The sequence below is a fragment of the Fonsecaea erecta genome (assembly GCF_001651985.1).
Source record: "Fonsecaea erecta strain CBS 125763 chromosome Unknown Scaff9, whole genome shotgun sequence".
Lineage (NCBI taxonomy): Eukaryota > Fungi > Ascomycota > Eurotiomycetes > Chaetothyriales > Herpotrichiellaceae > Fonsecaea > Fonsecaea erecta.
Window position 1 is genome coordinate 1,001,128 of NW_017387252.1, and position 25,353 is coordinate 1,026,480.

The window sequence follows — 25,353 nt, forward strand, 5'->3', positions numbered from 1 at the left end:
ACGCGGTAATTTCTCCTCCATCAGTCAGTTTGATGTCGGCGAGTTGTTTACTTCCGTCCCGAAGATTTTCCGAGCCGGAATCAGGGCCTTGCCCCGTGCCCACAAGCACAAGGCTGTAGATCACGAGGCGATAAGATAAGCCCTCTGATCTGTGCGACAAAATTTCCCGCTGCATTTTCAACGTTATCTCCCAGAAACTTTCCTTTCCTGTCCGCCCTTCCACCAGAAAGATGCCGCCCCTCAAGAAACGGAAGTTGAGCCACGATGAATCCTCCTCCGATAATGATGATCAGTCTGCAAAGTCGCCTGTCGGGTCCGAGAGCGCACCGACCAGCGATGCTGAAGAAGAAGAAGAAGAAATGCACACAAAGTCCACGAAACCAACGACGTTCAAAGAGCTGGGAATAATTGACTCCCTGTGCGAAGCATGCGAGAGACTCGGGTACAAGGCGCCTACTCCAATCCAAGCTGAAGCCATACCGCTGGCTTTGCAAGGTCGTGACCTCATCGGGCTGGCAGAGACAGGCAGCGGCAAAACGGCTGCATTTGTCCTGCCTATCCTGCAAGCACTCATGGACAAACCGCAACAACTCCATTCGTTGATCCTGGCACCGACACGAGAACTAGCGTACCAGATCTCCCAGGCGGTGGAAGCCCTAGGCTCGCTGATCGCCGTCCGGTGCGCTGTGCTGGTCGGTGGAATGGATATGATTCCACAATCGATTGCTCTAGGAAAGAAACCCCATGTCATTGTTGCCACGCCCGGCCGCCTGCTGGACCATTTGGAAAACACAAAGGGATTCTCCCTGCGCCAGTTAAAGTACCTGGTCATGGACGAAGCCGACCGACTGCTCGACTTGGACTTTGGGCCCATCCTGGACAAGATCCTGAAGATCCTACCAAGGGAAGGGAGAAAGACGTATCTGTTTTCTGCTACCATGTCGAGCAAGGTCGAATCCCTACAACGAGCTTCATTGTCAAATCCCCTCCGTGTGGCGGTCTCCCAGGACAAATACCAAACCGTGTCGACGCTGATCCAGTCATACCTCTTCATCCCCCACAAGCACAAAGACCTTTACCTCATACATGTTTTGAACGAACTTGCCGGCCAGACAGGGATCATCTTTACACGCACAGTCAACGAAGCACAGCGAATCTCGATCCTACTTCGGACCCTGGGCTTCTCCGCAATTCCAATCCACGGCCAGCTATCTCAACAGGCGCGATTGGCCGCTCTCAACAAGTTCCGCGCAAAGTCTCGTAATCTGCTCGTCGCTTCAGATGTGGCGTCGCGTGGCCTCGACATTCCATCCGTTGATCTCGTGGTCAACTTCGATCTTCCCCACGATAGCAAAACATACATCCACCGCGTCGGGCGTACGGCGAGAGCGGGCAAGAGCGGCAAAGCGATTTCATTTGTCACTCAGTATGATGTGGAGCTGTGGATGAGGATCGAGGGGGCACTGGGCAAGAAATTGAACGAGTACGAAACAGTCAAGGAAGAGGTCATGGTGTTGGCAGAACGAGTAGGAGACGCCCAACGGGCGGCAGCAATGGAGATGAAGGAGCTGCATGACAATCGGGGCAAGAAAGGTGCAACGCTGCGACACAAGCGGACGGCAAAGGGCGTGGGTGGGAAGCGGAGCCGAGATGATATGGACCAAGACGAAGGATAGTGGAGCAGTAAATGTGTTGATGATTTGTTCCCTCGGGTGGCATTGTGGGAGAGTAATCTCGGTCTTTTGCCCAGTGTCACCTGTCCAATCGCTATTCTGTACCGTGACACCCTACTCGGTAGAAGCGACAAGTTCCGTGTAACCAGGTGCTCGGTCCCGGTCGAAACAGTACTAGAGCAGCCTCGCTGCCCACAGATGCCCAGTATTGGTACAATAGGTATTACCTGTACAGTTTCCCAGCAAGCCTAGACTGCGGGACGCCAATCCGGCCAAGTACAAGCAGTATAGAGGTATTGGCTATCGCCAGATCTCTCGCCCCGGTTCGGCGAATTACAAACGTCTATCCAAGCCCATCTCTCGAAGTTTTCGCGATGACGTCTTCGGGATCCCGAACCACCATTGGTCACTGAACATGCTGGTGACCCTCTCAACAGAAATCCATCGGAAAATCCTGTGACGCCCCCAAGAGGTGGGAGGGATAGAGGGTGAGTCTGTTCTTTCCTTTTTCCCATCATCACCACCAACACAAAACACCATGGGAACCACCCAGGGTTAGCTCGGGTTGGAACATCTACCCTGTAAAAGGACAACTGTGAGAAGAGACAAAAACATCATGCCGGTCATCGACATCAATAAGGACCTGTCGGCCCTGTTCCGGAAACAGGCCCAAGCCACGCCCAATGCAGTGGCGTTGGAGGACGATACATCGACATACACCTATGTCGAACTGGACCGAACGGTCGAAGACCTCTCCAATCGCCTCCGCAAGCACCGAGTTGGCCGAGACAGCCTGGTAGGCGTGCTGCTTCCACGCAGTGCCCACTATGTCATTGCCTGTCTCGCCGCACTCCGGGCGGGCGGGGCGTTTCTCGTCCTCGAGCTGGCTTACCCTCCTGAACTCCTAGCAGACGTGATTGACGATGCCCAACCAGCTGTAGTCGTCACCTACCGGGCCGAGGTTGGTAAGATCAAGGAGGGTATCCCTCTCATCACGCTGGATGAGGAGCAGACAGACACCAATGGAGATGTGAAAGACCTACCTCCGGCCCCTGCGGACGATGACTTGGACAGACTCGCCTTCGTCTCTTACTCCTCAGGGACAACGGGCAAACCGAAGGGGATTGCCAACCCCCATCGAGCGCCAGTCCTTTCGTATAACCTGCGGTTCGGGGTGCGCGATCTGCAGCCCGGTGATCGTGTGGCTTGCAATGTCTTTTTCATCTGGGAGATTCTACGTCCCTTGCTGCGAGGAGCAACCGTCGTGGCAGTGCCTGACGAGGCCAGTTATGACCCTCCCGCGCTCGTGGACCTGCTCGCTTCCAAGAACATCACCGAAACCCTCATGACCCCGACGCTCTTGGCCGCCGTGCTCTCGCGCCATCCGAAGATCGGAGCTCGTCTGCCGAAGCTGCGGACCTTGTGGCTTAATGGCGAGGTCGTGACGACCGACCTGGCCCGTCGAGCAATCAAGGCGCTCCCCAACACCACCCTGCTCAACTGCTATAGCGCCTGCGAGACTCACGAAATTGCCTGTGGAGATATTGCCGAGATGCTGGACGACGAGGCAAACTACTGCCCGGTCGGCCCTCCTCTAGACGCAGAACACACCTACATTCTTGACGAGAGTGGCCAAAGGGTGGGAGCTGGAGAAAGTGGTGAACTTTTCGTGGGCGGATCCCTCCTTGCCCGTGGCTATATCAATCGTCCCGAGACAACTGCCAAAGCCTTCACCCCCGACCCATTTGATTCAACGCCGGGAGCACGCATGTACCGAACGGGAGATCAAGCACGAATACTCCCGTCCGGCCTTCTGGAAATCACCGGCCGTGTCGGAGCCATGATCAAGCTTCGTGGCTACTCCGTCGTGCCTGGAAAGGTCGAGCACGCCATTGTCCAACACCTTGCTGTTCGACATTGTGCCGTCACGGCTCATGGCGAGGCGTTGGAACGGCAACTCGTTGCATATGTTGTCCGCGACAAGGAATCTTCTGCGGATCGCCCGGAGTTGGAGGTCAATGAATTGGGTCACAGCCCATCCGCAAGACGGACACTCTCACCCTACCTGGCCCACTATATGATTCCAGCCCTGTGGGTGGAAGTCGAGGAGCTGCCGACCAATGCAGTGTCTGGCAAGGTCGATCTCAGACGGCTTCCCCCACCCCCAAGTCCGAAAGCTGTCAATGGCAGCAGTACGCCGCTGAATGGGCACAAGGGAGACCAAGATCCCATTGACATTGAGGCCATAGCTGAAATCTGGGCGGCCAGTCTCAAGATCTCACGCAGCACAATCACGCCGGAGCATAGCTTTTTCGACCTGGGCGGTCACTCCTTGACGCTTGCAGACTTGTCTGCACGGTTCTCTCGAGTTCTCGGCGTCAAGGTGCCTCTTGCACGACTCGTCGACCCGGCGACTCTTAATGGCCACCTGGAAACGGTGCGATCGGTAAGAGACGGTCACGCCGCAGCAGTGCAAGCTCATCTCCCTGACGTCCTTCGGAAAGATTCCACCCTGGAGGACAACATTCGGCCGACGAATGCTACTATATGTGCCGCCAACAAAGCAGATACGATCTTACTGACCGGTGTCACTGGCTTTTTAGGCGCATTCTTGTTGAATGATCTGCTGGAAAGCACGTCGGCCAAGATATTGTGCCTTGTACGCTTCCCGGATCCGTCCGAAGCCGACCTGCCAGAAGGTATTGCAAGGATGCGAAGGCACCTCCTCGATTTGGGATTGTGGCGGGATTCAATCATGGAACGCGTCGAGATCCTCCCTGGCAACTTATCCCGGCCTCGACTAGGTCTGTCCCCGGACGCCTTTGAAGAACTCACGGGTCGTGTCCAAGTTATCTTCCACGCTGCCGCCACCGTCAATCTTGTATACCCGTATGCTGCCCTCCGGGATGCTAACGTGGGCGGAACAAGGGAAATCCTGCGTCTGGCATGTCGCGCTGGAGCCACAGTGCAGTACATCTCCACAAATGGTGTTTTGCCGCCATCTCGAGAGGGCTGGAATGAAGACGCCATGTTGGAAGTGGACGATGTGCCGGAAAAGCTGGCCGACGGATATGGTCAGTCCAAGTGGGTGGCGGAGAAGCTTGTGCTGGAAGCTGGTCGTCGAGGCTTGCCGGTCAAGGTGCACCGAGCCGGGACAATCAGCGGCCACAGTACGACAGGGGCAGGGAACGCGTGGGATCTGCTCAATGCGATCCTTGTCGAATCCATCAATCTTGGATATGCTCCGGTTGTGGAAGGCTGGCGCGCTGAGATGACGCCAGTCGACTTTGTGAGCAAAGCCATCATTCATCTCTCGAATCAGATCAGTACCATGCAGGTCGTTTTTCACCTCGGCGATCCTGATCCAGTCCCAACTCGGTCAGTCTTCAAAGACCTCGAAGAGCTTGGATACCCCACAAAACCACTACCCTGGGACGATTGGGTCGGTCGATGGCAGCAGAACAGAGGCACCTTGAAAGGTGGAGACGGAGCCTTTACTATTGATATCCTCCGCAGCGGCATGCCGAGCGTCGAGTTCTTGAGGGGTATTGTTGTGCTGAACAACGCTGCCACCAGGCCCTTGCGGGCCGTTGTTGAACGACCCAAGGTTGACAGTGTATTACTCGAAACGTATGCCCGCCATTGGTTTGCCCGAGGATGGCTGCCTCATCCGCCGTCACGCCAACACGCTCTCGGCGGCACTGCACAGCCCATACGGAGAGGACCCCTAAGCGGTCGCGTGGCTGTCATCACTGGCGCTTCATCCGGAATCGGCGCTGCCGTTGCGGCTGCTCTGGCACGCGAAGGCCTCCACCTCGCTCTTGGTGCTCGCCGCACCGACGCTCTCGAGGCTGTGAAGAGCAGACTCGTGGTCCGTGAGGGCAGGGTGATCGTCCGAATGACAGACGTGACCGACAGGAAGCAGGTTGAGAACCTTATCCAAGCAGCGACTGACGAGCTTGGGCCGGTCGACATCCTGATCTCTTGCGCTGGAGTCATGTATTATACCATGATGGCAAATGCGCACGTTGAAGACTGGGACCGTACAGTCGATGTCAATTGCAAGGGGCTTCTCCATTGCCTTTCGTCGGTCGTGCCGTCCATGATCTCACGCGGTGGTGGCCACATTGTCGCCATATCGTCGGACGCAGGCCGAAAGGTCTTTCCTGGCCTCGGTGTCTACTCGGCCAGCAAGTTCTTTGTCGAAGCCACGCTGCAGAGCCTGCGTTTAGAGACCGCAGGGACCGGGTTGCGGGTCACGAGCGTGCAGCCTGGTAACACGGCCACCGACCTCTTCGGCATGTCCACGGACGCTGAAGCCGTCAAGAAATATGGGGAGCCGACTGGTGCGCAGATCTTGGATCCAGAAGACGTGGCCAATTCGATTGTCTATGCTCTGAGACAGCCCCAGCATGTTGCGGTGAATGAGATCTTGATCGAGCCGAGGGAGGAGCCGATTTGAGCCCACCACTCTACAAACCCCACGAACGCATCATTGCTCTCTGGAGATGCATCTTATGAGACAGCCTCCCTTGCCTGGAGGGGACAGCCTCGAGAGGATTAAGATGGGGAATTCATTTCTTTTGTGCGCTACATAGGGGTGGTAGGTCCAAAAGTCAGGGTCATTGACTTCTGCTGCATTAGTTATGAGGGGAAGGCGAGCGGCAACATGGGAGACGGGAAGGGTAGTATAAATAATAAAAGGATTGGCCCCAGACACAGTGAGACGTAATATCTTTGACACAGAGGGGACGTAGGACGATGGAAGCATATTCCTGCCACACATGATCAGTCATAGAAAGTGCCGCCTGCTGCTATTGGCTACAGTCGCAAGGCTGAGGGGTATCCCAGTTCTCCGAATCTAGACTAGCGCAGCCTTGACCAGTGGTAAATTATCAAAAAGTTGCCGATTCACACATATTGGGTATTAGCCACATTCCACAACACACGGAGGGCCATTTCATTGTGACCGTTCTGCAAGCTCTTTGACCTGTGACAGTCTTCTCTTCCTCTTCTCGGGATCCCCTCTTCCGGTGTCGCAGGTGGAATTTCCTTGAAAAATCTGTTTCCGGGCCACAGGCCTCGACCGCAGGCAGGATGCAGGCGCCTGTGGTGGTTATGAGTGAGACTCCCCGATTCTATTGATTCTGGTGCCGTGGCCGGACGCTGACCTGTGTGACAGACACGGCGAACGGCGAGAGACAAGTGGGTCGAAAAGCGCAGATATCCAACATCACCGCTGCGAAGACGTGAGGATCCCCCACGGAGGGAAGAAAAATATCGTCGTTAACACAACACAGGGTGGCGGATATCATCAGATCATGTCTCGGGCCCAAAGCGATGCTGAAGATGCTGCTTGATCCGATGGGCGGCATCGTCCTCACGAACGACGGCCACGCCATCCTCCGCGAGATCGAGGTCGCACACCCTGCGGCAAAGAGTATGATCGAGCTGAGCCGGACACAGGACGAGGAGGTGGGCGACGGCACGACGACGGTCATCATATTAGGTATACTTGTTGTTCTCATTCTCCAACAGGTCAGTACTGACGAGATCCGGTGGAACAGCGGGCGAAATCCTTGCACAAGCACTCCCCCAACTCGAACGAAATATCCACCCCGTGGTTATTATCCAGGCGTTCAAAAAGGCGCTGGCGGACGCGCTGGCCATCGTCGAAGAGATCTCCGTACCCGTCGACACCTCGAGCGACAAGGCCATGATCTCGCTCATTGAATCCTCCATCGGCACCAAGACCATCTCCCGATACTCGGAACTCATGTGTTCCCTTGCCTTGAACGCCGTCCGGACCGTCTCCCAGGACCAGACGTCTATCTCCAATGCCCCGCAAGCGAACGGCGCCACCAAATCCGCCGCCGCGCCGGCTCCTGTGAGACCCGTGGAGATCGACATCAAGCGATACGCGCGAGTGGAAAAGATCCCCGGGGGAGAAATCGAGGACTCGAGAGTGTTGGACGGAGTCATGTTGAACAAGGACATTACACACGCCTCGATGCGGCGACGGATAGAGAACCCCCGGATCGTGCTGCTAGACTGCCCGCTCGAGTACAAGAAGGGCGAATCCCAGACCAACATTGAAATCACGGACGAGGACTCGTGGAACAAGATTCTACAGATCGAAGAGGAGCAGGTCAAGAAGATGTGCGACGCCGTTCTGGCGGTCAAGCCTGACCTGGTCATCACCGAGAAGGGCGTGTCGGACCTGGCACAGCATTACTTCCAGAAGGCAAACGTCACGGCACTACGACGAGTGCGGAAGACGGACAACAACCGCATTGCCCGGGCTGTGGGTGCCACCATTGTGAACCGGGTCGACGACCTGGTCGAGTCCGACGTGGGCACGGGTTGCGGTCTGTTTGAGATCGAAAAGATCGGCGACGAGTATTTTACGTTTCTCACGAAATGCAAGAACCCCAAGGCGTGTACAATCCTGCTCCGGGGACCGTCGAAGGACATCCTGAACGAGATCGAACGCAACCTCCAGGATGCCATGTCCGTGGCGCGCAACGTCATGTTCCACCCACGTCTCTCGCCCGGCGGGGGCGCCACCGAGATGGCGGTCTCGGTGCGGCTCGCCCAGAAGGCCAAGTCCATCGAGGGCGTGATGCAGTGGCCGTACCGGGCCGTGGCCGACGCCATGGAAGTCATCCCGCGGACGCTGATCCAGAACGCCGGCGCCAGCCCCATCCGCATCCTGACCCAACTCCGCGCCAAGCAGGCGGAGGGCAAGTCGACCTTTGGGGTCGACGGCGACACGGGCAACGTGGTGGACATGAAGGAGTACGGCGTGTGGGAGCCCCAGGCGGTCAAGCTGCAGAGCATCAAGACGGCGGTGGAGAGCGCGTGTCTGCTGTTGCGCGTGGACGACATCTGCGGGGCGAAGAGCGCCAAGCAGGTCGGCGGCAGTGGATTGGCGGGGGGTGCGGGAGGGGACGAGTAGGAGATTCAGAGGAGGAGAGGGGGAGGAAAAGAGGAAAAAGAAAAAAAAGGACAAGAGTATGAGTAACTGACAGACACCAACTATCTGCGCGGGCGCGACGCTCTCCACGCTCCCTGGGGGTTTACGATCGATGTGTAAAATGAATGGGGGAACGGATTCCATATGAAAATGAAGATGATCGCCCATTCGGGGAGGCCCCAAAAGAAAGAAAGAAAGACCTGGATATGACGGTGGTGGTGGTAGTGGTAGTGGTAGTGGTGGTGATAGTAAACGCGACGAACTCAGACAGACAGACAGGCAGGCAGGCAGAGGTTCATGTCGTGGCCTTAGCCTGGCATCTATCTATCTACCTACCTACCTACGTAGAGTATGGTATACAGCCATAATTAGAGCCAGCCAGCCAGCCATGGGACTCTATTGTATGTGTGTGGAGTGCAATGTAATGCCCTTGTCCTGTCTTGTCCTGTCTTTAGCAACTACCATATAGCAATTATGCTCAGAGCCTCTCACGAGAAACAGGGAGTGGTGACGTCTGCTACATATGTCTGGTCAATTGACCGCCGTCCAGTGTATGTACGTACCTCTGAGAGTACATTCAATGGCACTGGGTGATTAGTCTCGGAGGTAAGCTCCTCCGAGAAGATACTGTATAAATACTCTGACCTCATCATCCTTCGAGCTCGGAGAAATTCTCGGCGGCGAGGGAGATTCCTGCATGCTTCGCCTTGCGGCGGCTTCGAATGGTGGCAGTCCAAGCCAGTAAGTATCAGATTCTGATTCATGACTGCGTGACATGACGTGTCATTCGCTGCTCGACTTACTTCCTCGGGTGCCTGTGCATATCGAGGGCATGATCGCTGTCTTGGGCAATCCCCCCCGACTCTGACAAAGCCTCCCAGAGATCGAGTCTTCAGCATGTCAAAGAAAGAGCTGACTTTAGACATTCCATAAGAATTGCACCGTTGTCCCCCCGTGGGAGGAGAGTGCTTTGGCTAGGACACAATGGCAGATACATCACAAGTCTCAGTGCTGAAGAAGCCACCTCTCCGTCGTGCTTGGTGGAAAGAATCCTCGGTCTATCAGATCTATCCGGCATCCTTCAAATCAGCCAACTGTACGGTGGACGAGGCGACGGGCACGGTCAAAGGTGACCTCCGTGGCATCATCTCCAAGCTGGATTACATTGCCAGCCTGGGGGTGGACATTGTGTGGCTCAGTCCCATCCTCCAATCCCCGCAGGTCGACATGGGATATGACATCTCTGACTACCGCGCCATTTATCCGGGGTATGGCACGATGGAGGACCACGATGAGCTGATCCAGGGCCTGCACGATCGTGGCATGAAGTACGTGATGGATCTCGTGGTCAACCACACGTCCGACCAACACGAGTGGTTCCAGCAATCGCGCTCTTCGAAAGACAGTCCATACCGGGATTGGTATATCTGGCGCCCGCCACGCTTCGACGACAACGGCAATCGCATCCCACCCAATAATTGGGAATCGGCGTTCTCTGGGTCTGCCTGGACCTTCGACGACGCCACGAATGAATACTACCTGCATCTGTTCGCAAGTGCGCAGCCCGACCTGAACTGGGAGAACCCGGCGGTGCGGGACGCAGTCCATGCCATGATGCGATTCTGGCTGGACCGCGGGGTCGACGGCTTCCGGATGGATGTCATCAACTTCATATCGAAAGAGCCGCACCTCCCGGACGGCGAGGTCACGCGGCCGGGGTACTTGCAGTCGGGTGCGAAATACTTTGCCTGCGGTCCGCGGCTGCACGAATACTTGCGCGACATCGGGGCGATTCTCCGACAATACGACGCGTTCTCGGTGGGCGAGATGCCCGGCGTCGAGGACACCCGGGAAATCCTCAAGGCGGTGGGACAAGACCGGGGCGAGCTCGCGATGGTGTTTCAATTCGACATCGTCGGCATGGACGTCCAGCCCGGCGGGATCAAGTGGGACCACCGGGACTTCGACCCGCGGACCTTGAAGCACGTCGTGTCGAAATGGCAATCGTTCATGCTCCAGAACGCCGGCTGGAACGCCGTGTTCATGGAGAACCACGACCAGGGACGCTCGGTCTCCCGGTATTGCGACGACAGTGAGGCCCACCGCACCAAATCGGCCAAGCTGCTCGCCGCACACATGGGGCTCCTGTCCGGCACCATCTTCGTGTACCAGGGCCAAGAGCTGGCGCAGGTCAACGTGCCGGAGAGCTGGGGGATGGATGAGTACAAGGACATCGAGGCACTCAACCACTGGCAGACCGTGCTCCGAGACTTCCCGCACGACACCGAGAAACAAGCCGCCTACAGGAGGCAGTACCGGCTCATCGGCCGCGACAACGCCCGGACGCCGATGCAGTGGACCGCCGACGCCGACACCTACGCCGGCTTCCTCCCCGACGCGGCGCCCCCGGATGCAAAGCCCTGGATGTCCATCCACCCGGACTTCGCCGAGTGGAACGCCGCGGCGCAACTCGCCGACCACGACAGCGCATTCCACTACTGGCGGCGCGTGCTCGCGCTGCGCAAGCGGCACACGGACGTCTTCGTCTACGGCGCCTTCCAGATGCTGGACGTGGACGTGGACAACGACGAGTGCGGGGCCGTGGTCGCGTATGTGCGGACCGACAATTCGGCGCCGGCGGCGGCCCCGGGCGCAGAAGAAGTCCACCACAACAAGTCGAGGACCGCCACCACCGGGCTCGTCGTGACCAATTTCTCCGACGAGGACGTCTGGTGGACACCTCCTCCGGGGGCAGGACAGGGCGTGTTGTTTGACGGCGCGGGGCTGAGGCGAGGCGCCATCCTGGAAGACTTTCGCAATTACACGCGCACCGGGGAGGAAGGCAATGCGGTCCGCAAAGACGGTGAGAAAGGCTGGGCCATCTTGCTGAGACCGTGGGAGGTCGTGGTGGCCATGGCCTGACGAGCAAGCACGCATACGCACTGAATGCCACCAACTCACCACTGCCGCCCTTCGGTTGAATTCGTTGCGTTGTACGTATATCTAGAGTGTCTCGCAAGGCCAAGAACAGATATTACTAGACAAATAGATGTCTCACTATACCTTCTGTTTGCTCAGGAACGGACCCACCTCAGATCGATTCATAACAACATTGTTATAGCCCAGTGGCTGTGTGTTTGTTTGGATTGGATGAGTTCATTCCTCATAATGGAGGATGTCTGTCTACCTCCTAACTAGGATACCTTTCTTCCTTCCTCCTTTGCTTAGCTATGGACGCCCAGCCGGGCAGAATCTCGGCCGGAACAATTTGTTGGTAACCCGCCACCTCTCGCTCCCCTGGGGGATCAACCAGCAAGCGGTAAGTCAGGCTCACGACTAGGCTGCATGTTCTATTTTCTGGGCAGTGGCGCCGCTCTTCTCACCCTCGACAGCCGATCCAAAGCCCTCGACATGGTCGATCTCGTCGTCCGTAATGTGAATGTCGCGCATGTAGCCCGCGACCTCTTCGTGATCGCCGAAGATGGCGGCGACTTCTTCCAGGGGCAGACCCAGCGTGTCCGGGAAGAAGAACCACATGATGACGGCACCGATGGTCCCCGGGATGATGAAGCAGAGGTAGAAATACCACCCAATGTTTTGGAAGGCGATCGGGGCGGACTGGAGCCAGACGATGTTCATGAGCGAGATCATGGCCACGCCCAGACTCATGCCCTTGGCGCGCAGGTGCATGGGCCAGACTTCGCTGATGTAGATGAACTGCATGCCGTTCAGGAAGAAGTCGTAGGGCACCTCGATGAGGAAGAGGAACGCGACACCGGCCTTAAGGGCGCCGGTGTTGCCGTCGGCGATGAATTTCTGCACGTTGGCGTCGATGGCGGCCACGACGGACAAGTCAATCATGCATCCGAGAACGCCGGTGGCAAGGAACTTGTTGCGTGGGAAATGGTCGTTGAGGAAACAGGCAATCACTGCAAAAAGCAGATTTGGTCAGTGGGTAATCGAGGATGGGGTGGTCTCTGCTGTAGCTTACGGTCAAGTCCCAGCGCAAAGGTGAGCCAAGCCGCGCCATACAAGAGTTGCGTGGCCGTGTCATAGCCCAGGTTCTTGTATAATAGCGGACCTTGATCCGCGTTAACACATACACTCACCCATATGTGACGCTGACCTGAAGCCACTGACCGTAATTATTGACAACGAGAATGCCGGAGCACTGGATAAAACCAGTGGTGCCCATGGTGATGAGGGCACGTTTGCGCAAGGATGGCTTCTTCATAATGTGCAACCAACTGCTCGGTAAGGTACGGTCAATGGCGAGCTGTACAGAAGAGAATAGAAGTCAGAAACGGTCCTGAACAACGATCAAGGACCTGAATCACCTGTTTGGTGATCTGGAGATATTCTGTGCGAGCAAAGGTGTGATGTGGATCGTCCGGATCATCGTGCAAACGCAGCAGAAGCTCTCGCGCTTCCTCGGTCCGTCCCTTGAGAATAAGCCAGCGAGCTGTATATGACAACATCAGCGGTCTCTTTCTCCATCAGAGCCTAGGTAGATCCTTAGAGTGACACTCACGACTCTCAGGGCACCAGTACAGTCCCACCAGCAAGCACAGCGGGAAGAAACACTGGACCGCGAAGGGAATCCGCCATGTGGCAGATCCGCCGTTTTCCCAATGAAAGATACCAAATCCAAGCCAAGAGGCGCACATGTACCCGATGACGAGAACGACAGCGTGGAGCTGCACCAGCGCACCTCGCAGGTAGGGCGGGACGACCTCAGCCATCCAGATAGGCACCGCGGCGAGGATCATGAATGCGCCTGCTCCGGCGAAAAAACGAAATGCGAGGAACATGCTCATGTTGACGCTACCGGCGAGGACAGCACCAGAGACGATGCACAATATCGCACTCTGGACTGCTTGTCAGTCGGCCATCCTAACAGAACGTTTTGTTCAAAGGGAAGACAGGCGGAAACCGACAATTGCGAGACCACCTTTCCTGCCGAACTTGTCGCTGAAGAACGGTAGGGTGAGTGTTCCGAGCACGCCGCCTGTTTGGAATACTCCATTGGTGGCCGAGAGAAGAGCCGTGGCATCTGGTCGAGTGTCGAGATGCATGTAGGTGATGAATGTTGGCTGCGCTGCAAGCGAACCACAGTCAGCAGGCGAGGTTTGTTACAGGGCTACACAAGGAAAGAGACTGACCGAGAGTCGCGCTGATAACATTTGCAGTATAACCATAAGTGAGGGAGCCAACAGACACAAACAATATCATCCATGCATTGTAGGCATTGAGTCGTTTCCGCGAGTGACCAGCAAAGTTGCCGCTCGACCAAAGAAGTTTTGTGATTCCTAGAACCATCGTCGCGAGCAGTTGTACAACAACAGGAGTGTTGGGGAAGCTCTGCCACCAAGGCAGGCATTCGACTGCCACTTATAGGTATACCTGAACATTTTGAGCTGGGTCGAGTTGGGTTGTACACCTCGGGTAAGGGAACCTGTTGAGCAATTTGTTACTCAAGATTTGTTGACAACCGTCCGTGTCTTTTTCCCAGATGCTGATCTCCGAATTCTTGATGGGGTACCTATCTTCAGGTGAAGGTCAAGTCTCCGACATCTGGGGTAACGGAAGAATGATCTGGTTCGCATGGGCCATTGACTACGAAGTTGCGAGTCAAGGCCCACCTCCACAATGGATCCAATTCTCCAGCATCTGGGGTAAAGACAATCTGGGGTCAAGCAAAGTGTGTTACTGGCGTGGCTGATCGAAGGCCAAGTTTCCAATCGATCCAGGTCCCGAGTCATCAGACCTTGAGTCAGAATACCTGAGCAGACAGATGTCGATATTTGACTCGCAAGGAACGTAGAGCAGGTCATTGACCAAGACAGGGGGGTCGTGCCGTGGCGTCCACCGTCCCCCGCATCTTCGAAGCCTAGAACCTTGGGATTGCCGAGGGCGATATGTACCAGAGCAGCTGAAGTCCACTCAATGGACGAGCTCCTGTAGGAACACGCAGTAGTATGATTCTGCTCCGAGCTGTTGCGTGGAGAGATTTCAGGGACCTGCGTGTGAGGAGGGCGACAGGGGTGATGTTGAGGGAGAAATCCGATTCACCGAGATATTGCCATTGAAATGATTGTGTAATGATTGTATTAATACTGGTACAGACTCGACTTGTAGGGAAACTGAGCCGATAGCTCCGAGAATGGAAAGTAATGCGAGCAGTGGTACATCTTCAACCCAGGACAGATGCACTATCCCAGGAGTTTAACAGAGCAGCATTCCGCAGAGACATTGCGTACGTAGCAGGCACAGCTGCTACTTTTCGAGAGTGTCACGATGCACACATGGTTCTGTATCCGTTCACTCAAGATCTCTTAGCTCCACCTTGCTCGCTGGAACTGGCATGCAGGGTAACAAAACGAGGACAACGAAAGGGTAACATGGATACGAGACGAAGACGACCAACATACGATTTCCCGCCCCTTGCGACATGTCTCACATTTTGCGCAGGTAGGATCTTGCCAATCCAAAAGGGCGTAGTTCGGAATGAGCAGGGAGCGTCGAACACAGCCACCTCCTTAGGTCTTAGCTCAGAAGGAGGTCGCGTCACATCACCACCGTGGGGATTACCCGTTACGGCAAAAAGACGAACAAAATCCACGTAGTCACAGATTTTCGAAAAGGATGAGGATCCCACGAGCACAACAAGGAAATATCAATGCACAACCATTGCGTGGTGGAGCGGTCAGAGACAAGTTTGAATTGTAGGTTGATTGAATTGTCAAGCAGCGCGAGAACGGGCTTGCTGAATGGACTATGGGGTATCGATGGATTGTTGCTTCATGGTACTGGTCTCCATGCCTTCTCCGGCCTTGCAGTTGGCTGTGAAATTGCAGCGCATCTAGCAGCAGTCCTTGCAGCATTCGAAGCACAAAAACCCGGCGCACCTGCATGAAATGTGTCAGTGGAAAACTGTCCAATTTGGAGCACATCGCGATAGAGTCAAAGCACGGAGTAGAAAGACATACAGGCCACAGCAAATGTCCTCTCCCTCACCACCGCCTCGAAGACCAACTTTGTTGCTGGCACCGCTGGCATCCATGGATTCACGAGCAGCCTGTGTACGAGGCACGTCAGCAGATGAGTTTCCCAGAGTTATCCAAAAAGGCAGCGGTAGAGCCACCGGAAGGTGAATAGGGAGGAAGGCGAGATCAATGCATGATAAATCTGTCACTCACGGGTTGCTGAGAGATGGCACTGTCAGCGCCGGCCTGGGCTTCAGGAGCCTGGACTTTCTGTTGCTGGTTTTCGGCGTCCATTGTGCTGGATATGTGACACGTATATAGTCTGTCGTGACGAGCAAGTATCGTTGGAAAAGAGAGTGTTGTCGAGACAAACGGCTGGTTTTCCCTCAAGAAGCTTATGAGAGAAGAAGAAAAAAGAAAGGGGAGCTGAATGTGAACTGGTAGCTGAGCTGTCAATTTAAACTCCTGGCACATTCCAGGTTTCGGACCCATGCCACCAGGCGGGATTGCGCGGCCTGACTGGACGATCCAACATTTAGCCAGTCATCCGATGCAGTGAGCTGGGAACTCTGTTCCCAGGAGGTGCTCCAATTGGCGTCGGCGATAGGTTGACGAAGTGGTGTGTCCGCCCTCTTGCCGTTTCCAGCCCCAGGATCCAAGGCCAAGATAAGATAAGCAAGTGGACGCAAGCATCAGCAAGCATCGGACCATGGCACTGTCCGAGTGAGCATCGAAAAGCTTGGCGTACTTGGCGCATGCTTGAAGAAGCTTATGTTACTCCGTCGTCCGAGCTTGCCGGCGACCACAAGATTCCAGCGACGTGAGACACCATGGGATCTCCATACATACGAGGTACCGAGTACACATCCAGAATCTCCCAAAAACTACGGTCTCAGAAGCGTTCTCAGCCGTCTCCCACTACTATCGACGCCAACAAAAGGCGCCACAAGGTCAAAAGGGTATCTTATCCGCACTGCGCCCGATTTCTTCGCTCCAAAAAGCCACTATTGACCTCAGATTGCGGGTATCAATGGCCCGAAACTTTGTGCCATCGTCGTCACGTCCGCAGCTTGCGCTTCGCAGCCTGCCTAGCTCTTCCCAGGTCTTCCAGACACTGTAAATGCTTTTCGTTGGCCTCTTCCCACCAGTTTCGACATTGCGCGTCGTCCTGCAGCCACTGCATATACGCGCCATAGCCCGCCTTCGTGTCGCCAGAGCCATCGGCATCCACAGCATCTGCTTCTGGCCCATCGCTCGGCTGCGAGATCCAGTGCGGGCTCATCGTGCCGCAGATCCGATCCTGCCGGGATCGGAAATGCTCAATCATCTTTGCGTTGAATTTGTTCCACTCACGCATGTAGTTCTCCATATTTTCGACGTACTGCGCGAAATTGGTCTTGTCTAACCGATCCTCGGCCGGCGGAGTGACCACTTTGGGTGGTTTGGGAAGGTTCAACGCCCGGATGCGTGCGGTCGTCGCACGGTTGAGGTTGACATCCTGTGACGCTCGTGACTCAAACGGAAGGAAGGTTTCGAGGTCGTCTTTCATGCCCTTGAGCCCGGCTGACGTTGGCGCAAATGGAGCTTGTTGAGTGAATTCCTTCAGGTCTACTCCCCCGTTCGTCGACCGCCGTTTCGGTTCGGGACGGGGCGGTCCCGCACTGACTGGATGTTTGATTCCATTCGAGGCTGGGACCTTGATGTTGTGGGCTGTTGGCGGCGTGTCGACGTCCATTGCATCTTCCTCCACCACAATGTAACGATCTCTCGAGTCATCCGTGGTGTCGGATGCGGGGCTTGCTCTCGGATTGCGAGGGCCTGGCTTCGCCGATGCTCTAGCAGCCCAATCATCCGCCAGCTTTCCAGGTTGGAATGCGCTCGACTTGTCCTCTCCATGACCATTGGGAATCTCTGACGAAGGAGTTGAATCGTGCTCTGCGGACCGTGACTGTGCTCTTCCCCGCGATGTGGGCTTACTACTGCTTCGATTCAGTTTCGAGGGGGACTTGCGCGTTTGAGACTCATCGGGCCGGAAGATGTCTTCGGCTGTCACCTTATCGTGCCAATCCGCCGCCGAAAATGTCGTCTGAACTTTCGGTTGGTTTGGGTCATTACTGACGCTTGGGTTAGTCTTATTGCTCCACGACTGAACAAAATGAAGGCTACCTCCGGCCTTGAGGGCTTCATCGTTCTGCTTATGAGACCGGGGAGGCGTGGTCTGCGGGAAAACAGTCGACGGAACTGCCCACGACGGAAAGCCATTGAAGGAATGTCCTCTCTGGGCAGAACCATCACATCTATTTGCTCGGGACCATGTGCGGGAATCCAGGAAAAAGGGAGCATACTTGTGTTTGTCCGAACCTCCTCCGTCACCATGCAACACATTGGCCTTGGGTGCCTCCATATCCGGGGACGCCATGCTCGGGAACGGTTTGCGGATCGGTTCTTTCGCTTCGGGAGGAGGGTACTGATAACGACTGTCATCGACGATTCTAGTATAGTTAGTACTGGGATATTGACCCGTCAGGCCCGGGTTGTTGTCTGCGTTGAAGCTGGGTCCTGTTCTGACTTGTGGTCGGCTCCGAGGGACCGCCTTCGGCCTGGAGTCCATATGCAGTGATTCTTCCTCGCTCGACGAAGTCTCGGAGAAATCTGAATGTCGCCCTGTCTTTCGCATCCCGGGACTAGCGCTCCGATGGCGTGGAACACTCTCGTAGCGAGTCGACGGCTTGCCGAACGGCCCTCGATCATCAATTGGAGAATTGCGAACACTGGACGAACGATGTACACCGTCTCCGTTGATGTCGATTCGTTCCCCGCCAGCGCCAGCATATCTTGCCGATGGACGGCCTCCAAGATCTTTTCTCATGTCATAGTCGGAAGATCGGGCATGCCGCAGGGGACTGACCGCAGGCCGAGCTCGAGAAACAGGAGGCGACCGCATGGACTGGCCCTCTGGCATATGGATATGTGGATTCGACGGAGGCTGTCCACGCGTTCCTTGAACGTAAGAAAAAGCCGAACGAGAAAACTGCGACGCGTCTGCCCCGTGGTACTCCGACTTTCTTGAACTCGCCGTTCTCGATAAGCCCGGGAAACCTGTGGGCGGCATGTTCGGGACGTATGGCATTTCCGAGCTGGTAGGGGGTTTGGGAGCAGTAGGGGCCTGCCTCGGCGTCGAGCGAGGTGGCGCTGGTTGAGCGGAGGATGTAGGCCTCATGGTAGGGAACACTCTTGCGGCCTCCGCTCGAGCCTCGTCGTATTTCGCCCGATCCCATGATTGTGGTACTCCTCGAGTAAACGCATTAAACTTGTCGGCGCCGGAAGATGCCTGCTGTTTCTGATTTGGCGTAGCGAACGGCGCACGATTTTGCGCCGCCTTGGGAGGCGGGGGAAAAGGAAATTGCTGTTTCGTTGCAGGAGTCTGTTTGGCGTTGTTCGGTCTAGAGAAACCGTAGGGATCGGGAGGGTACGCAGTTGAGGCAGTCGCAGCGGCCTTCGCAGCCAGTCTCGCACGACCAGCATCATATTTAGCCTTCTCTACCGGGTCGCTCAGGATTTCGTGGGCGGCTTGGACGGCTTGAAACTTCGGGACGACCTCGACTTCATGGCCAGGGTTTCGGTCTGGATGATATTGTTTCGCTATAGCGCTGTGAGTTCAAGTCAGGTGTTGACGCCGTTCGTTTCTCTTACCCAGAAGTCTAAATTGCCTTTTGATCTCCTCTGCATCGGCGGTAGGAGGGAGGTCCAAGTCCGCGTAGTAATCCCGCTTCACATCCGCCTTGACCATGATTCACCAATATCTTTCGGGCAACGGTTCCTCACAATTGCAATGCGACGATCAACAGCCTTCTCTTCAAATCAATCAACATGGTTTCGCAAAAGCGAGGGTCGCCAGTGTCTGCGTATCCTGGCGAAGGCCGAGTGACGGAGGAGTGAATCGACCAGACTTATTGACAATTCAGCCGCAGCCGAGGAGTGACGAGAGTGGGACGAAGTAGCGACTGTCGAGAGGGAAGGGCAGCAATTCGGAGGCTCGAGACGGAGGGGGAGGAACTGACTCCACGTAGACGCAGGGCGGATGATGAGATCAAGGTGCAGGATGTGACAGGCAGGTGGCTACGGTGGCTGTACCGCTTCAAAGCATGTCCATCATATCATTCGCTCAGTCACTAGCATAGGGCATCAGAATTGTGATCAGGGTGTGGCCTATCGCAAGGCACACAAAAGGCAGAAAGTTGGGGGACGAAAGATATGGGAGGGTGGTTCCGTGTTCCTGCGCAATACCTCGAGCGCCAGGCTGCAAAGCGAATCGGAGCAAATCTGCAATTTGAGAGTGAGAGAGGCGAGGCGGTGTGGTGCTGGATTGGATTACTCTGAAGGAGTCGAGGGCGATGTGTTGGCAGGATGTAACAGGGCCAGGGAGAAACAAGGTGTTATTGTTTCTTTCTATCAGTTTTGGGCATAGCTATGAAAGTTTAGGCAATGCCATTGGGAGAAAGGCACTAAAAGACCCCTTCCGCTCATGGGCACTTCCGGCCCTGGGATCTGCCAAAAAGAAAAGTCTAAGCACCCCCCCACTCGCCCTAAGCAGCCACAAGCCAGGCAGCCCCTAGAAAAGCCCGTGCACCCACCGTATGCATCCACTAGGGACGAACCGTGACGCCTATGATATCACACTGTTGGCGGCCATCTCGCGTTCCCCCTCACTCTGACTCTCCTTGTCGATGCCATTGACCTTCGAGCCTTGCGATGCAGCCGAGTAAATGTGACCCAAAACAGATCTGAGCTCCTTCAGAAAGCGATCCACTTCCTGCTCGGTGCCCACTGTGATCCTCAGACAGCCCGTGCACCCGTATTCCTTTCCCCGGAACCGAACAACCACTCCACGTTGCCCCGCCATGGTCTCGTAAACATTCAAAGCCGTCGCATTGTCGGGTTTTCCACCCTCCTCACGCGGTTTGTCCAAGATCTCGACCAGCAGGAAGTTCGAAGCAGACCCTCCGCGGAAACGGCCAACACCTGGAATGCGTGGGAGCTCTCGAAGGAGTCGTTCGCGTTGCTGGATGATTTTCTCGCGGTATTGTCGCATGACTGCCAGATTCTCTTCTTGCAAAGCTGCTATGGCGATGGCACTAGTTGGGCTTGAGATGTTGTATGGTGCCTTGATGTTGTTGAGCAGTGCTGCAATCTCTGGGCTGCTGAAGACCGCTCCCAAACGGATGCCGGCCAAGCCAAATGCCTTGCTCAATGTCTGAATCACCACCAAGTTCGGCCACTCCAACACCCATTCCGCCAAGCTGGACCCATCAGGTGAGAAATCGATATACGCCTCGTCGACAATGACAATGCCATTCCACGTTGGATGCTCTAAGATCTGTTGAATGTCTTCCTTCGGAATGAGACTGGCGGTGGGATTTCCAGGAGAGCAGACGTACACCATCTTGATGGAAGGGTCGGAGGAGAGTTTGTCCAAGATTTGTTTGGGGCGCAGTGAAAAGCCATTCTCGGGGTCGAGGGGCACTTCAACGATCTCAACATCATTGACATCTGCGCTGACTCCGTACATGCCGTACGTGGGAGGAGAGGTCAGAATCTTGTCTTTTCCAGGCGCACAGAAGCAGCGCAACAGCGCGTCGATGGCTTCATCTGAACCGACTCCGCAGAACATATTCTCTGGCTTCAACTGTTTGTCTGTATGGGTGTGTGTGTTTCTCAGACGACAGAACAACTCCTTCAGCTCGACCTGGTGTGGATCGGGGTATCTGTTCAAACCCAGGAAATCGACCGTCGTATTGTCATCCTTGCCATGCACACCATTCTTGTCGAGAGCTAGCCCCGGGCCATAGGCGTTCTCGTTCGCATCAAGGAGGACATTGGTGCCGTCGTCTTTGTAGTCACTGGGCAGGTGAGTCAGTGAACAGCCAGCGATGCGCCTGGACAGACATACTCTCGCGCACAACGGTACGGTTTCAATTTCAGGATGTTGGGTCTCGCGCATTTGGAGAGATCGAACGGGGAAGTTTTCGGTGCCATCTTGTCTTTTTGTCAAGCTGTAACGGATGTTCCAGGAACTGGTGAGTCGAATCTTGATTAAAAAAGAAAAATATCTCCAACCTTTTTGTATCTTCTCCGCAGTGCCTGGCGCATGCGGAGACTCCCGCTAGCCTGTCACTTGGTGAAGGCTGGAGACGCCAGTGACGCCTGACTTCACTTATACTTGATAGCCGAGAGCCCGGGACGGTGGGCGACTGGTGGTTAGTGACAGGGACCCGATCTGGTGGCACCAGGTGGATCTCGGTACGCCATGGGTGACAGGTGCACACTCATTTTAAAAGACTCGTCGTTTTATTTGTGCTTTAATTAACCTGTGCAAATCCCTGGAATCCGGCGAGCTGGACAGGTACAGTACCTGGTGCCTGGCTCGGTTTGTCACTAGTCATTCCCTGCTCCCCACGATATCCCAGCTTAGAATTCAGTATATAGTACCCCGTGGGCTGTCCAGTGACTACCCTGAGTAACTTTGCTCTCAATTTAAGGCTACTTGTAGACTTCCGTCTCTTCTACTATTGACCTCCTTCCTCCACAATGTCATGTATAGTCGCTCGACTGTCGCTATGACAATATCTCTAATGGTGGTCACTATTTCGCCTCACTTCTCAGTGCGTAAGCGGCTATAGTTGAGTTGATTGTCACGGTATATTAGACTCGATGTACTTGCTATCTATAGCAGGCTTAAGCATTGCGTTACCGTGACAGGTCCTTGTGAGATAGGTCTTTGGTCAGACTTCACCATAGAGTGCCAGATAAGAAAGAAAGGGACACTTGCCCCTGGGCTGGACGTTCGCATCCGGCCTGACTAACGTGTAAGTGATCCTTTGTGAAGATTTCACGGTCGGCATGTGAAGTACTCGGTGTCACCTTGTCACCTTGGCCTGCACAGACTGACACGTGGGGGAATTCACGTTCAGTCTACAAGGACAGGTCACAGATATAAGATGTACTCAGTCCAGTGTCCAGATCTCGACTTTTGTCTTTAGACAGCAACACACATTTCCCTCACCGAGCTCAAACGCTTCTCAACACAATATTTGCTCTCAGAGGAATTGCAAGCTCATCAACTGACTTGGCAGCAACATGGAACCCTTTCTGCTCTCTGTTTTCTTTATGTTTCTGGTCCTTAGTAATGCCACGGCAATTCCCTGGCCTGCCAGTGGTGTCGATCCTCTTGTCAGCTTGGTGGCCCGCAATGAAACCTCTGGCTCAGCTGCTTCCACCAACGATCTCACCTTCAATATCAGTCCCAATCCAATCGGCCCACCGTGCGGAATGACCTGGGAAGTCAACATCAATGTCGAGTCTCGTGGCTCCGTCGGCGACACCAGCACCTCCTGCAACGCTTTGTACAACTATGTCACCTTACCCTCGTCGTCCGTTCCCCAGACCATCAGCAAGGACGTCAACTTCGTCTATCTCTGTCCTGACACTCTCACACCGATCAGCGCCGAGGGGTACGGTTACCGCGACATCAAATTCATCGTGAAAGGGCCGGCCGATTTCCCTGGTGACCAAAACACATTCTTGGCTCAATTGCAGGTCTTGAACATCGATGACAGTCCGGAGACCAATATGAACCTGCCGGTCGAGATTGGATACGCCATCACCGACAATGCCGATCCGTTGAAGCAGCTCACCATGCAGTACATCTACTGTGGGTGATTTCCACCAGTAAGGTCCGAAAAAGCCCGCAGATGGTGAAGTCCTGCAGAAGCAAGTTTGAGTACTCGGTGCAGCTGAGCAAATCCCTCAACAATCCAAAGATGAGAATGAAACGAACTTCGAAGCACTAATCAACGCACGTTGACGACGGGGCCGTGCCGCCAGCAGTGTCTTACTAAGTGGCATGGGCGATCTGTTCCAGATGAGCGCAGGAGTGTCGTTGTTGATGACAATTGCGAAGGAGTCGGCGGAACAGATGTGGAAACCAGGTAGCTGGACAGGACGGCAAGCTCACCTTGGCTGCTCTGCCCTAATCTCTCAGTAATGGTCAGGATAACACTGCTTTTGCTAAAAAATACAAATTAGCTTGATATCACAACCGATGCTTTTATTTTTGTAGTCGTTGTTAAATTACTGAGAAAGGCTTTTCATCGTAGCTGCTGGTCTATCTTCAAGTTTGCTGGGTGGGTGCCACCATGTAATTGTGTATCCACCTCCCGCACGGAAATGTCCTCCGATCGCAGCTCTCTAAATTTCGCATCTTGTGTTTCTCCGCATCTGCCTTTTACTACCCTCTACGAACCGCCCTGTCTTCTCGCAAGCTTGAGATATCTGCACTTTTGAAGCATCTCCTTTGCATCATCGAAGGGGTGCCATCATGGGCGACCGCAAGTCCGCTTACGGCACTGCTGCCGCCTCCGATACCGACTTCCGCCGTACCTGGGACCGCGCCGAATATGAAGCAAAGGCCAAAAAGGAGCAAGATGAACGTCGCGAAGAAGCCAAAGCGCGCTACGAAGCCAAACTCGAGGGCAAAAAATGGCACAAGCCCGTGGACTTCTCCTCTTTGGACTCTACGACCGCGCGTGGCTCGAGGCTGGATGTGGCGAGCATGGTTGGAAAGAGTACGATTGTGCCAGCCGGTGCGGGAGTTGGCAGGAGGGGAAAAGGCGCAGGCTTCTACTGCGAGGCGTGCGACCTGACATACAAGGATAACGTGCAGTACATTGAACATTTGAATTCGAAGCAGCACCTGATCAACACGGGGCAGTCCGGGCAAGTGAAAAGAGCAACGTTACAGGATGTAAGGGAGAGGTTAGAAATGCTCAAGGCTCGGAAGAGACAACATGAGGAAGAGGTCAAAATGCTGGGCGAGGTCGATATTCAGGCGAGAATCAAAAAGGCCGAAGAGATTGACGCCGCAGAAAGGGAGGAGAAAAGAAGAAAGAGGAATGAGAAAAGGAGAGCGGCCAAGGAAGAGAAGGGTGTCAAAAGGGAGGATGAGTGGGAGGGACGACTGGGGATTATCTCTTGACCTGGATGGGATGGAAAGCATGCATTATATGCTGATTCTACGACAAATCAGACCTGGCATGATCGCAATAGCAAGCAACCGTCTCAACGACTGCTCAACTTGCTCAGTGCATCAACTTCGACCGCGTCGTCAACGGCCTTCTACAAATCCGCTGTATACAGGGGCGCGAAGCTGTTGCAGGATTCAGCCTCTAAGTTGTCCTCGACATCAAAAGTATGTCCGAGAGTAAGAACCATCGCACACCAGTGGCGAACGATTCGAGTCAGCTCGATGAGTTTATTGCGGACCTGGTGGAAGTTCTGCCCTTTCCAACAGCCGGAAAATCAGACAGGGACACTAAGGAACTGACAATATGCAAAGACGACGACACAGATCGACCGTTCACTTCAGAAACACGGTCGATCACTCAATGGATACAGTACCTGGTGCATTTAAAGACTCTGACTGAGGTTGGTGACGAATGATGCCACATTGAGACCCGGGTCCCTGGTTGAACTGTACGAAACTGTCATCCAGCGTCAGGACATTGCCATACATTGGCACAAGGACTGTGAACGTCTCCTGTTACGCTGCTGGACTGCTTATCTCGTGGGACAAGCAATGCAGTCTGTAGAGGCACTCGGTGGCATCAGCTCGGAACTACTGACGTCATTGGCTGGATATTAGTTCCATGGAGCATCACAG

General features: G+C 54.9%; 10 protein-coding genes across 10 annotated transcripts; 6 read left to right on the plus strand and 4 right to left on the minus strand.

Moving 5' to 3' along the window:
- Positions 1-230: 230 nt before the first annotated feature.
- On the plus strand, positions 231-1,676 carry AYL99_09579 (ATP-dependent rRNA helicase RRP3; the record flags this gene model as incomplete). Its single annotated transcript, XM_018841086.1, has 1 exon — positions 231-1,676. The coding sequence occupies one exon, from the start codon at positions 231-233 to the stop codon at positions 1,674-1,676; it is 1,446 nt and encodes a 481-aa protein (XP_018689767.1).
- A 613-nt stretch (positions 1,677-2,289) lies between these two features.
- On the plus strand, positions 2,290-6,135 carry AYL99_09580 (hypothetical protein; the record flags this gene model as incomplete). The annotated part of the gene is made up of 1 exon (XM_018841087.1): positions 2,290-6,135. The coding sequence occupies one exon, from the start codon at positions 2,290-2,292 to the stop codon at positions 6,133-6,135; it is 3,846 nt and encodes a 1,281-aa protein (XP_018689768.1).
- Positions 6,136-6,770: 635 nt separating this feature from the next.
- On the plus strand, positions 6,771-8,631 carry AYL99_09581 (T-complex protein 1 subunit gamma; the record flags this gene model as incomplete). Its single annotated transcript, XM_018841088.1, has 4 exons — positions 6,771-6,795; positions 6,856-6,922; positions 6,974-7,182; positions 7,241-8,631. 4 exons carry the CDS (start codon positions 6,771-6,773, stop codon positions 8,629-8,631), a joined length of 1,692 nt encoding a protein of 563 aa, XP_018689769.1.
- Positions 8,632-9,633: 1,002 nt separating this feature from the next.
- On the plus strand, positions 9,634-11,571 carry AYL99_09582 (hypothetical protein; the record flags this gene model as incomplete). The annotated part of the gene is made up of 1 exon (XM_018841089.1): positions 9,634-11,571. One exon carries the CDS (start codon positions 9,634-9,636, stop codon positions 11,569-11,571), a length of 1,938 nt encoding a protein of 645 aa, XP_018689770.1.
- Positions 11,572-11,985: 414 nt separating this feature from the next.
- Positions 11,986-13,968, minus strand: AYL99_09583 (hypothetical protein; the record flags this gene model as incomplete). The annotated part of the gene is made up of 7 exons (XM_018841090.1): positions 11,986-12,578; positions 12,641-12,730; positions 12,790-12,925; positions 12,987-13,111; positions 13,181-13,517; positions 13,587-13,747; positions 13,812-13,968. 7 exons carry the CDS (start codon positions 13,966-13,968, stop codon positions 11,986-11,988), a joined length of 1,599 nt encoding a protein of 532 aa, XP_018689771.1.
- A 1,543-nt stretch (positions 13,969-15,511) lies between these two features.
- On the minus strand, positions 15,512-15,929 carry AYL99_09584 (hypothetical protein; the record flags this gene model as incomplete). The annotated part of the gene is made up of 3 exons (XM_018841091.1): positions 15,512-15,557; positions 15,639-15,727; positions 15,849-15,929. 3 exons carry the CDS (start codon positions 15,927-15,929, stop codon positions 15,512-15,514), a joined length of 216 nt encoding a protein of 71 aa, XP_018689772.1.
- Positions 15,930-16,692: 763 nt separating this feature from the next.
- AYL99_09585 (hypothetical protein) lies at positions 16,693-19,425 on the minus strand (the record flags this gene model as incomplete). Its single annotated transcript, XM_018841092.1, has 2 exons — positions 16,693-19,277; positions 19,329-19,425. The coding sequence occupies 2 exons, from the start codon at positions 19,423-19,425 to the stop codon at positions 16,693-16,695; spliced, it is 2,682 nt and encodes an 893-aa protein (XP_018689773.1).
- An 876-nt stretch (positions 19,426-20,301) lies between these two features.
- Positions 20,302-21,671, minus strand: AYL99_09586 (histidinol-phosphate transaminase; the record flags this gene model as incomplete). The annotated part of the gene is made up of 2 exons (XM_018841093.1): positions 20,302-21,535; positions 21,586-21,671. The coding sequence occupies 2 exons, from the start codon at positions 21,669-21,671 to the stop codon at positions 20,302-20,304; spliced, it is 1,320 nt and encodes a 439-aa protein (XP_018689774.1).
- A 1,101-nt stretch (positions 21,672-22,772) lies between these two features.
- On the plus strand, positions 22,773-23,354 carry AYL99_09587 (hypothetical protein; the record flags this gene model as incomplete). Its single annotated transcript, XM_018841094.1, has 1 exon — positions 22,773-23,354. The coding sequence occupies one exon, from the start codon at positions 22,773-22,775 to the stop codon at positions 23,352-23,354; it is 582 nt and encodes a 193-aa protein (XP_018689775.1).
- A 658-nt stretch (positions 23,355-24,012) lies between these two features.
- Positions 24,013-24,669, plus strand: AYL99_09588 (hypothetical protein; the record flags this gene model as incomplete). The annotated part of the gene is made up of 1 exon (XM_018841095.1): positions 24,013-24,669. The coding sequence occupies one exon, from the start codon at positions 24,013-24,015 to the stop codon at positions 24,667-24,669; it is 657 nt and encodes a 218-aa protein (XP_018689776.1).
- Positions 24,670-25,353: the final 684 nt, after the last annotated feature.